Source organism: Hippocampus comes, unplaced genomic scaffold (genome assembly GCF_001891065.2).
Source record: "Hippocampus comes isolate QL1 unplaced genomic scaffold, H_comes_QL1_v1.1 scaffold106, whole genome shotgun sequence".
Classification (NCBI taxonomy): domain Eukaryota; kingdom Metazoa; phylum Chordata; class Actinopteri; order Syngnathiformes; family Syngnathidae; genus Hippocampus; species Hippocampus comes.
In genome coordinates, this window is record NW_017842055.1 from 56,469 (window position 1) to 69,264 (window position 12,796).

The following is a 12,796-nucleotide window of genomic DNA, read 5'->3' on the forward strand; positions in this document are numbered from 1 at the left end:
TCTTTTGATCTTGGCAGGAAATCTCTACTGAAATAGAAAATTTTCATGCTGAACATTTTTTCATCCCCGCCAGGTGCCTTTACAGAATTTGAACAGTAGTTCTTTACTTAAATATGTTATTGCCACAATTTTGCTTGACTTCTGACTTCAAATTCAAGAGCAATGCAGGGCGATTGTGTATGTGTCGGACTGGAACCTCATATGTAATAATTTAGTCACTTTTATATTTTTTCACAAACACATTTTTGGTCACTACACATGTACCTGTTTTTTTTTTTTTTAAACAAATTACTGACCAAGCAAAAGTGTTAAAATCGCTTTCTTTCTTTTACAATGCAATCCTAAGCACTCAGCGAACATGCCATTTTTGGGTTTCCTGAAAAGTGATGATTTTGTAGTTAGGGTGATTCCACCCTATGCCAGCCGTGTTTTATTTTTCTCGTGTTGTTTTTATATTATCACCAGCGAATGCGATACATATATTGTTGAATCAAAATTAATTTGACGTTTCTTTTAAGTAATTCGACGTCCACTACGTCATGTTTATATTTTGATTCTCTCTCTCTCTCTCTCTCTCTCTCTCTCTCTGTGCATACGTTCATCATAAATGGATTTTGCTTCCTCCAGGTGGCGGTAGCGCGCCCGCCCTATGATTATTGAACCTCTGATCAAGTCTCATTTCAGCCGACGAAAGCAGAATTGATTTTTCATTACGCTGAAGCGAAACTGCTAGGCTATTCGCGCCAGCCTGAGCGTCTTCGTTTAGGCAACGACACGCTGCCAGCCCCAGGCACCCGTTTTGGATTGTCGCCGGTTGCCTACCTCCCGACGTCCGGGATGTCTTTCCGGGCGAAGCCGATCCCCGGCCAGCTACTCCTGGACGACACCGTCCCGCTAACGGCAGCGATCGAAGCCAGCCAGAACCTCCAGTCCCACACGGTGAGCGCCCCATTTTTACCGGCGAGAGAGTCACGTAGGTGTCCGCGTTTTGTGCCACACAACTGGGACGATTGGCTCAGGCGAATTCACGGGGACGTAACCGTTTGTTCACGGTTCCATTATCGGACACGCTCGTTGTTGTCATCGCCGCGAAAAGTGACGTTCGTCGGCGCGATACCTGGTTCCGTTATGGACATTCGTCCCCAGGTTATCTGCTTCCATTATCGGACACGCCCGTCGTCCTCAATATATGGCAAAGTGGCATTATTGAAACTGGATCAACGAATATTAAAATAAGGTTTCCCGCCGCATGCGAGGGAGATTTTTTTTTCGGCTACGGTTGGATCAAAGTACTGCCACCGTGATGAAGCAATTTCCTGGAAGCTTCTGTTGCAATGTGGAAAGAAATTACTTGCTGATTGTGACTCACGGCCCATTGCTTTTATTGCTTGCATACCTCGAGCTTTTGACGATCATTTGTCACAGATCAAATGAGCCGCGCTAATATAAATAAAAAATATCTAATGCGTTAATTCGCAACGGTTGTTTCCCGTGTCCGATAATGGACGCATATGTTGGGCAGTTGTTGACAAGATTCCGGCTGGGATCAGCTGAGGCTGACATTTAGCTTAGCATGCTAACGCCAAATGCCAGCCAAACCTCGCACTGGTGGCCGATGTTTGTCTTTCTCATCCGAATGGACAGCGGATGTGTCTCACCAACGTTTTTATGATCACCATGTGACGGAAGCAAAACACCTCCTGCTTATTGCTCCATTGGTGACGTGTTTCGATGATTGTTTTAATTTATTTTTTCACATCGGAAGGCTACTTAATTAGGTACACCAACTAATGACAGCCAATAGGAAAGCTGCGTAGAAGGGCTGGGGGAGATGAAAATAAAAAGGAAACGGACAAACAAAACAAAAAAAAAATCAAACAAACACACGCACACACATTTCGCTGAAACATAAAGAAAATTGCAGTGACATAATTCAAAGCCATTTTTTCCTAATAATAAACAAGCTTTGAAACATTTTCACCGCAAGTCCCTCCCACCCCAAACATTAACTTGCACAGAAATAAGGGGAACATATATATTTTTTGACAGATTGCCTATAATTGAATCAAGTAGCTCTCCATTAGCTTTCCCCAAGGGATGAATAAAGTAGTTATTTTCTTTGATCATATCCATAATGCAAAATATTAACCACAAGCCTCCCTCCCCTTTTTGACATTGTCCCCTTTTGCTTTGTGTGCATGTAGGAGTACATCATTCGAGTACAGAGGGGAGTGTCCTCAGAGAACAGCTGGCAGGTAAGACCATTCATCAAAAACTACTACACATCGGGTTTTCCATCCCTTTGGAGGAAAAGAACCATTCACAGCCCCAATTCCACTTCCACTAAGTGTGTCTGTGTGTTTGTGTTTGTTCCCCAGGTCATCCGCCGCTACAGTGATTTTGACGTTCTCAACAACAGTCTGATGGTGAGTCATGAATCAGCTGCAAGAGCTAAAAAACAAAAAGACACAAACAAAAATAAAAACATGTCAAGGCAGTAGTAAATCCAATGAGTATGGGAACCGAATGGGCCATTCTGAGGAGGTTCGGTCTTTGACCTTCTTATAACAGGATACTGCCAAGTTTTTTGCTGAGGTTTTCCCCATTCGCTTCCTGTTTCTTACAACAATGCTGCGCATAAGCATGATTAAAGTAAAACAAAACAAAAAAAAAAAAAGCTCAGCATGTGCTTGTGCTCCACAGGTGTGCGGCGTCAGCCTTCCCCTCCCGCCCAAGAAGCTGATCGGCAACATGGACCGCGAGTTCATCGCCGAGAGGCAGCGCGGCCTGCAGGCCTATCTGGACGCCGTTACCCAGCATCCTTTGCTGTGCGCCGCCCTGCCCGTCAAGAAATTTCTGGACCCCAACAACTATTCTGCCAACTACACAGGTGGGTTCCTGGCAATTTTCCCTTTTCCTTTCACTTTCCCAGAGGAACTATATCGGTACCTCAACTTAGTTTAGATGCCGACGCACAATGCGAAATGCCATAGGCGGGCTCACAAAACTTGCATCAATGTTGCGGGAGCTGTGAATGTTGAAGCAATTGATCTTTAAACACAAAATGTTACAGCTACACATGTACACAGACAATATAACAAAACACCGGGCATATATCACTAGTATCACACTAAAATTTAGTTAAGTTTTAATTAAGTTAAAAAAAAAATGGGGCAAAAAAAAGCACCTTATCCACTGAACAAGAAAAGTCCCGTACGATTGATTGAGCCATGATCCTGGATGACTGACAATTGCTATTGTGCTATTTTTCCAATTTAAAAAAAAACACACACTGGCAAATTTGAGAAAAAAAAAAAAACAACAAAAAAACAGCGTTTAACAAAAAAATGTGCTTGTCTTTTAGAGATCGCCCTGCAGCAGGTCTCCATGTTCTTCCGCTCAGATCCCAAGTGGGTGGTGATGGAGCCACTCCGAGACCTTGGTACGATGCCACCGTGGTCCCAAAATGCTCATCAGGCTCCATAGCAGCGCTCCAGCAACACAATCTTCTTGTTTTGCAGGCTGGAGGATCAGGAAAAAGTATTTCCTGGTCAAAAACAAAGAACAAGTCAAGGAGAGGTACCTGCTCAGCTGGGTGAGTGCCACGCCACAACTACACATTTTTGTTCATTTGAAAGATGATGCACCGTATTAAATATTAATGCATCGGTGCCTTGAGAGACAAGTTGAATTTGTTCCTGGCCATACTTGGAACCCAAAAGACGCACATCTCAAATCATATTTTCCCAATGCAGTCTGTGCAAATGACATTAATCCGTTCCAACCTCCTCCAAGAAAATGTAATTCTGTGTGTGTGTGTGTCTGTGTGTGTGTGTGTGTGTGTGTGTGTGTGTGTTTTATTTATATAGCTCTCCAATGTACATTATAAAAACATGCATAATTGGCTTGAATATAAAAATGGCTCAATTTTACCACGTTTTTTTACTACAATTCAATTAGACAGCATGAGCGCCTTGCCCGCCTGGGGCAGTGTGATACACATAGACGGTCAAAACGCATCCGTAAGCTGCAGCAAAATTAGCCAAAGACGAAAGAATATATGCCCGCGAGTATTTGTTTTCACGTGTCTCAATGACTTTGTCGTGGCCAAAGCAACTCTCTTTGGCCGTTATTTTGTCAATTGGCTGCGCTTCAAATCAGAATTTCTCCAAATTGAAATGAATTAAACACTGTCATGTTAATGTGCGTGTAGGTGGACTTGGGCCCTGACAAGTTCCTGTCTGACAAAGACCTGCAGTCGACCATGAAGCTCCTCACCAGCCTCTCTGTACGTACGCCTCATATTATGGGATGTCTCCACGATGGCGCGGTATCCCTCCTTGGGTGGCTTCCGTGTGAAACGGATTTCTAAGCGCCTCGTCGCTTCTTTCCAGAGTCCTTACGTGTGTCCGCTGCTGTTCTCCAGCACGAGCGAGTCTACGGCGCTTCTCATCCGACCTTTCAGCGAGGCCGGCTCCCTGCGAGATCACATCTGTAAGGTAAGAAGCCTCACAAGTCCCACTTTTCCTGAAAGCAGCGTTAAGCGTGTTCAAGACGTGAGTCAATCATTGCAGGAAAAAAAAAAAGCAACTACACTCTCATGAACTGCCTTAATAAAGTTAGCAAAGTCAACTTATGAACTACAACGTTTGTGGACCATATGTGACTTGTTTGCATACGGCACATAAGTCATGAGTCAAATGTTTGTGTCAGGTGAAGCCCAGAGAGAACTACCTGAAAAAGTACGGCAACCCCAAAAAGAGTCAGCCTCTCGAACTGTCGGAAATCAAACTCTACGGCCGACAGATACTGGAGGTACGCGCGCCCGCGGACACGCACGCACATCGACACTGACTTGTAGTCAACTCTACTTTTGTGCGCTCAGGGCCTCCGACTCCTCCACGACGGCGGGCTTTTTTACGGCCACCTGCAGGCCTCCAATGTGATGTTGGAGCAGGGCGTGTGTCGCCTGACGGACGTGGAGAACGGCATGCTGGGAGTTCCCTCGGCCCTGCGACCCGCCGTCACCCATTTCAGGAAGATTAACGTACGTATTTTCAGGGTTCCCACGCTTCCGCGTCCATTTTTTCATGACTACTTACGAACCTCGACTTGAGGCACGTTAGGTGCGCTTTCATTGCGGCACCGCACACCTCCGCTACAAGCAGCACTAAGAGCTACTGCGATCGATGCGGTGTAATTAGAGGAGGAGTTTGAAGTTTTGAACTGCTAGTAAAACTTGAATGTAGCCTCAATTCACTGAACCTGATCAAAGCCACAGCCTCGAGAAATGCTGTATTTCATTTCCAGAGGTAGATATTCCACAAGCTAAACACGTCAGAACGAGAAGTCTCATCGGTAGCTTCTTCTCTCCCTATTCGGTTGTTCTTCCTCAGGCTCGGTGGTTTCTTAAAAATCAAATTTAGAGGTACACAATAGGTCTGAAGAGGGATATTTTTGTATTTTTTTTTTTTAAACCTCCCTGTTCAAGACCAAGAAGAAAAGGCAGAGAAGGTCCTCAGCATATTCTGACTGCAGTTGTTTCCACAGCGCAAAGAGAATAAGGACTGCAATATGCGAATCCTTCGCTGCATAGACATTTATAGCATACGGCAACATATTTGGGAACTTGAGTGGAAATGTGTGTTTTTCTGTAGACGATCGAAAGCATGGACGTCTTCTGCTTTGGACATTTACTTTACGAGATCACTTACGGCCGACCGCCTGACAACGTCCCTGTGGACAATTATCCCGACATCCCCTACACCGCTGTGGGTTAGTATACTTGCACGCGCGCGCGCGCACACACACACACACACACACACACACACACACACACACACACACACACACACACACACACACACACACACACACACTGCTCTTATATATGTGTACGTGCGTGTGTAGTGTCGGTGCTGCAGTCCATCTTGTCGACAGAGGCCTGCAAGTCAGGGATGCCAACAGTGTCGCAGCTCATCCAGACACCGTAAGTTTTCTTTTTGTGTTTGTCGAGGACGCCGCGTGTTTCGAATGCAATGTTATTGTTAATGTTTCAAGTACAAGTCATTCCTCGTGTGTCGTGTTCAGTGCGTGACCCGTTTTAACGGCGTGTTGTGAGTACAGTACGTAACATGTTTATGTGCAGTAGTATGATTTTAACAATTGATTATACTTTCGATTTATTTTGTGATTTGTCGTTGAATTGGATTTAAAAAACAAAACACGTCCACTTTCTATCCTTTCATTTAAAGAATAGGTCATGAAGTCTAATTGACAGAAAAACGTACAAACATAAATTCATTGATTCAGTGACTGATTTGGTTCATGTCGTGTCACAAAATAAGCGAAAACTCATAAATGATGTTTTCCAAAGCATACAAATATCTCTAAACAATATAATCGGTTATGAAAATAGTTGATTAATTTCATTAATAATTTTTTACCTCTATGTCACGTGTGTAGAGTTTAGAACTTGCTTCTGTGCGCTGTGCAACATGCTCATTGCTTATGTTACATGCGCACAACATGTTTTTTGGTGTCGTGTATCGCAAACAGTAACAATTTTTTTTCTGTTTCCGTCGGTGCAGGCTGTTCAGCGACGTTCCACTACCGCACTCGGAGAAAGCGCAGATTCGGGTAAAAAACGCGGCCGTGTGATGCGCATGCTGCATTTGAATGTAGGAATTCCATTCCACGTGATATCGCACGTTATGGATGCTCATGCATCCACCCAGGTGCCGAGCAGGCTGAAGGAAGCCCTGAGGGCGGCCAAGGAGCGTGTGGAGAAACGTTTGCAGGAGGAGCAGAAAATGGTGGGTTGATCTTGAAATAGAAGCCAAAAAAAACCCAACCCTCACCATGTCCCACACCCTTTTCACCCTCATGACGTTCACGTGGCGTTATTCCCAGCTACATTCACCCCCCGCTCGGGCGCGCCGCTCTTGTGCACCGTGATTCATAGGAATTAAGTCATTTGTCGCCTTTGTTTTTGTTTTGCTGAAAGCTGCACCAGCACAAGAGGCTGACCAGAGCGCAGTCCCATCACGGCTCCGAAGAGGAGAGGAAGAGAAGGAAGATTCTGGCCAGGAAGGTAGGAAGTCATCCAACTTCCTGTCGTCTTGACACTGATTTGAAGTATTTCTCGTAACACCAACGCAACATGGCACACGCCGGTTACGCAACGTTGTGGCTCCTTTGCAGAAATGCAAGCAGTCGACGTGTGAAAACGACGACGATGTCTCTGTCCGGAACAACAATAACTCTGGTGGGTAACTGTTGATTTTTGGGTTCGGCTTTTCTAGGGAAAAAAAAAAAAAAAAAGGTCCACATTCGAAATAAAAAAATTTTGAAGTGTCAATAATTAAAAAAAGAAAAGTCAAACATAATAATTATTTTAAAAATCAATCAATTAAATAAATCAATAAAATAAATAATCTAATGCAATGAAAAATGTTTTAATACGAAATTGTTCTAGCTACTGCAGCTAAATATTTCTGCAATTTCAAACAACTAAACGGTAATATTTTGACAGAATGCAATTTGTGTGTGGCCAAAAAAAGGGCAGCAAAAATCATGAGAATTCATGTCTTTATAAATGACTAACATTCAGATTTGTCTGGCCAAATTAATGTACCGGTAATGAAAGTACAAAATGAAATCAATTGCAAATAATTTCAACTGGAATGTAATAAATTGCCCAAATATTATTTAAAATGTAAACTAGAACCTGAAAAAAATTGAATGAATGATTTTTTTTTTTTTTTCTTCCCATTGTTGTGTCTTCCAGCTCAGGCGCTAGTTCCCCTCCCACGTGTCCCTCGTCCCCCACGCCGCCGCCCACCACAGGTCTGTTCGTTTGTCTACCTTGCCCTGCGGTCTGACTTCTTGCCTGTCCTCTTCCTCCTTTCAGCAGCTAGTTTTGTCTCAGATATTCGTGTCAGCGGATTGTCTTCTTCACAAGCGAGCAGACGATGTCCGACGCTTTCGATGTCGTCTCAACTTCTATCGAAAAATCCACCTACGTACAATTCCTGCATGCTGGCGACAAAGTGCAGGCACGGAACGCAAAGTAGAGATGAAAAACTTTTTTTTTAAATCTTAATCATTTGTTTTTTTTTTTTCATACATAGAATTCGAATTGGAATAGCGATAAACAGCTTGAAGCAAACAAGTTTTTACCCTCTTTGGGGATGTGCGGTGGGTGTTAATTATCCGTTGCTTGTTGCAAAGTTGTCCGCCTCCATTTACCACTCGTAGCTAAAATTTGACCCAAAAACCCCCAAAACAGCTGAATCACAGCTTGTGTTGCCAAAAGATTCAAATATCAGGTCGCTCAATAGTGAAGGTGTCACTGTATGTATTTTTAAACAAGATTGAAGTAAAACTTCTCCCCCTGACAGACACGTCATGGACAAAAGCAAATGAGAAATCAAATCACGCAGACTCAACTAGGGTCTTGTGAAGTGGGCGTTGTGACATCATCCAAGATGGCAGCACAGATTTGATCAAATAGACAATACAGTACAATACAATACAATACATAAAAACACGGACAGTCGTGCAATCGTAACCACTTTTCCCTCATATGTTTTGTTGTTTGAAGGAGTTCTAGATGAAAGAGGAGAAGGAACAAAGTGTCCTTTCACCAGTGGATCATGTTAATGGATCATGAATATGTTGCACCCCCTCAAAAAAAACAACAAACAAACAAAAAACAACATGCAAAATGTACTCAGCACTTGATCCTGTCTTCCTCTTGTTGCTGTCTCATTGCTGATGGCTCATTTATTTGTGGTCTCTCTCTCTATCCCGTGCGTCACCACCGTAGAGCATGCTCCATTCTGACCGTGTCATTGGGGTAAAGTAAATGTTTTTTTTCCCACCTTGATGATGATGATGATGATGATGATGACGTCAATGATGATGCTGGTGGCTGTCAGTGGTGGGCTTTAAAAAAATAAATAAATAAATAAAAGCTGTCGTACTTACAAGCTTCCCAGCAAGAGCTGTTAGCACAAACGAAGCAAAAGGACGTGAACGAGAACTCAGTGGCTGCTTTCGGAGTGCCCTGTGTAGCGCGGTGCTGTGTAGTATACCCACTCCCCTCTTATATATCAAATAGTTGCAGCTGTGTGTCCTCGAAACTATTTTGCTGATGATAGTCTGCTGTAAAAAAAAAAAAAAAAAAGCCACGTGGTGATTCTCATTTACTCATTTCCCACTTCCGTAATCACCATGTTGGGATTTGTAGTGGCCGTTTTGGTCAACTAAATTGCCTACGATTGAAAAATCCCCATTTGGTGATAAATAGGGAATGAATCCCAACGCAGCCAACGAGAGATCGATGAAATCTCGATGAGAATTCAATGAGAGTGCGAGTGCAGCTTGCTCGGAAGCCGACGGCGTTCAAAAGCCTCACAATCTGCAATGAAGCAACGTTACGTCATACGAGCCCATTCGAACTGATACCTTCTCATTGGAGATTGTGACCTACAGTGTCTGTTTGTCTGCTTGGGCTCTTAGCATGCTGCCTTCTTTTTTTTTTTTTTTTTTTTTTTTTTTTAATGTCCTTTTGTGTCCTAAGCTTTTTGCTGCCAGACTGGTGAACAATCACTGTGTTGTTCCACAAAAGCTACATTATCGAAGTCCTCCTTTTTGGTTGTTGAATACGTTTCACTTTTCTAATTTCAAAAGACATCATTTATACCTTGAAAACGCCAAAGGTTAGTCTCAATCAGCTTTCTTTCTGCTCCATTCTAGCTGGAGGTAAAGAATAGCTCCTGTTAAAACCAAAAGTTTACATATACGATATAAAACAGCAATTCAGAGCAAACTTTTCTGTTTTAGGTTCATTCCAGTTTAATGAGAGATGGATTTTTTTTGTCGGATTTTTTTCATGACTTTCTTCAAAGTCACAAGTTTACTGCCACGAAGATTAAAAAGCCTGTAAGCAACGTGGGGAAAAAAAAACAGATGATCATGTCTGTCTTTGGAAACGTCTGAAAAGTTTATTGGTTTCATTTGCAGCCATTAAAGACACACCTGTGGATGTTTTTCAAGGCGTGTCTGAAAGACACTGCTTTCTTATGCAACATTGTGGGGAATTCAGCCAAGATATCAGGAAGGGAATTGTGGATTTGTACAAGTCTGGTTCATCCTTGGGCGTAATTGCCAGATACCCAAAGGTGCCGTAATCATTCCCTTCCACCAATTTTGCAAATTAATTATCCGAAATGCGCAGACCAACCCAAGAACAAAAGCGGAAGATCTCGTGAAGGCGCAGGCTGAAGATGTTGCAAAGACTGCGTCCAGTCTTTTCATGACATGGCCACTCTGCCAGGAAGAAACATTCAAAAGTTTGAACATCCCAACTGTGAAATCCGGGGGTGGCGGCATCATGTTGGGGGGGGATAACAAAGTCATTGTTTTCGGAGCGCCCGCCACAAAGTCCTGATCTCAATCGATTAAAAATTGATGGGCAGACTTGAAAAGATGGCTTCTGAGCAAGGCAGCCTGTAAGTTTGGCTCAGTTCTACCAGTTCTGTCAGGCCAACATTCCTGCTAACTACTGTGAGAAACGTGTGGAAGGATATTGAAAATGTTGGACACAAGTTACAGAGTTTTACACCCTTTCAGGGACAGCGCTTAACTACAGTGGACAGCGTCCCGTGTTTTCAGGTTACGGGGTGTATGAAAGGGTTAAAGGCAACCACTGATGCTTGTAAACTTCAGACTTTGAAAAAAGGTCATGACAAATGGTCTTCTCGTCATTCTGACTGAGAGCATATAGAAATAATTTGGGTTATCCTAATTGACCTAGAACAGGAAACGTTTAGTCTGATTTCATGTCAGACAGTGAGGAAAGACTTGCGGTTTCAAGCGGACGTTGCGCTCACTGGAGGTGAAAACAGGTGGCGTGAAAGGAGCTGATGCCTAACCCCTTTCGTTTCATCTTTGCGCAATTGCAGAAAGAGAGCTTTTTTCTCACGTTTGTTCCATTCTCTTATCCGTCGGGTGTTTTGGTTGTCCCCCTTTTGGTCCAGGTGGTCCTCCCGCACCTCCTCCCCTTCCCGCGCTGGATACCTCCTCGTCCTCCTCGTCCTCCTGCTCCTTCTCCGCGGCCGGGCCTCTTCCCGGAGGTCGCGCCGCCTTGCTGAGCTCCATCCAGGCCTTCAGCAAAGGCAACCTGAAGAAGGCCCAGACCGAAGACCGCAGCCGGCCCGTCTTCTGACCGTCGCTGTCCTCCAACGCTCCCTGACATGTGAAGACAAATCCCTTACAAAACAATCCCCGTGTTTACTTTCGCATCCCGATCCGGGATTTTTTTTTTTTTTGGGTTTGTTTGTTTTTGTTTTTTGACATTGGGAACGGAGCCGAAACAAGCTCCCACCTGCCAAATGCTGGAAATGTGAAGGTTGACCTTGTGTGGCGAAGATAACACCCAGCTGCTTTCTTCCAGATTGTTCTCGATCCAGACATCTGTTGCTATGGCGGCTTCCTGATTGCCCAGCCTGCAACTCTGCAACTAGAACGTCATCTTCGCTCTGACCGAGACGTATTATCTAGAGAAAGCGTTTCTAAAATTAAATAAAACAAAAAATTCCTTGTAAATTGGGCAAACAAGCAAAATGATGTTTTTTTTCTCAAAAATTTCCATTTTCTTCATTTAAAAAAAAAAAAAAGTTTTATGGAAAAATGTCCAATAAGAGCATGTATCTCCAGTGTAAGTTTCTCAACAAAAATAAACAAAAGACTTTTTTTCATATTTTATATTTTAAAAATGCAAAAAAAAGAAATTATAGTTTGTGTTTCTGCTGGCATTTTCGAGCAGAATGTCCAAAAACAAAGGAGGGACCATTGCCGTAAATATGAATGAAAATAATTTACATTGTATTTCTTTATACAGTGCAGAAACATCCAGTTGAAAGTACCTCCATATTGTAACCCCCCCCCCCCCCCCCCCCCAACCCCCAAAAAAAAGATTGGCAAAACTTATTTTTTAATCCAATGGAAAATCTGTGTCATCTTAACTGCAAAACAAGCACAGAAACTTGCTTTGGCCAAGAGTGAAAAGTCACAACAGTTGGAGATAACATATTTTTCTATACAGCAGTTGTATATATGTTCAACCCATTCAAGACATGTTTAACTGAACCACATCAGCTGTGTGCTTGCTCATGTCAATTGCAAGACTTCCAAGAACTGTCCTTGTATGACTTTTTTAAAAAGATATATATAAAACAATGTCTACTCATGTCATGCGAAAAGGTTTGCACCATCAGAGCTTTTATTATTCTTTTATTGTGCCATATATGTGTGATATGATCCCTGTGCCTATAGATGAATGTCTGTGTTTAACATTACAGATTGGACTTGGGAGGGCATTTTTTTTTTCCAAGCGTCAGCAATTGTTTGAATGTATGTGGCTTGTTTTTGCGCCCTGTTGCATTCCACTTGAATTGTGGCCGAATGTTCCTCTGCAGCACTTTACCCTTTAAAGGCAAAATTTGTGACTTCAATATTAAACAATAAAGTGTGTGATGCTTTGAGCATAATAATACACCGTCTTAAATTTTGTTCACCCCCACAGTTCAAAGCGCAGTCTAAAAAATACCTGTTTATTTCTATGTGTAATTTTCAGTGTTTTGGCAAACATTTGTTCTCAAAGGCAACATCTGAGTTTTCCAAAAAAAAACAACTATTGGTCAGATGGATGAGGTTTAAAAAAGATAATGTATGGACTTAAATTATTATTTTTTTTAGGTGCATGTAAAATATAAAAAATAGGGGTTTT

At 42.8% G+C, this 12,796-nt stretch overlaps 1 protein-coding gene across 4 annotated transcripts; it reads left to right on the forward strand.

The window, feature by feature from the left end:
* Nucleotides 1-253: 253 nt before the first annotated feature.
* Nucleotides 254-12,557, forward strand: pxk (PX domain containing serine/threonine kinase). Of its 4 annotated transcripts, none has more exons than XM_019860561.1 (19): nt 254-939; nt 2,205-2,255; nt 2,379-2,426; nt 2,704-2,890; nt 3,365-3,442; nt 3,522-3,595; nt 4,214-4,288; nt 4,395-4,499; nt 4,714-4,815; nt 4,886-5,047; nt 5,658-5,775; nt 5,911-5,989; nt 6,591-6,639; nt 6,738-6,815; nt 7,007-7,093; nt 7,204-7,267; nt 7,789-7,848; nt 8,831-8,860; nt 11,046-11,130. In XM_019860561.1, exons 1-18 carry the CDS (start codon nt 838-840, stop codon nt 8,845-8,847), a joined length of 1,536 nt encoding a protein of 511 aa, XP_019716120.1. In that variant the 5' UTR covers nt 254-837; the 3' UTR covers nt 8,848-8,860; nt 11,046-11,130. The 4 variants fall into 4 exon arrangements, with proteins under 4 accessions (XP_019716120.1, XP_019716121.1, XP_019716119.1 ...); XM_019860562.1 differs by having other exon boundaries at nt 11,040-11,120; XM_019860560.1 differs by lacking the exon at nt 8,831-8,860 and having other exon boundaries at nt 11,046-12,557.
* Nucleotides 12,558-12,796: the final 239 nt, after the last annotated feature.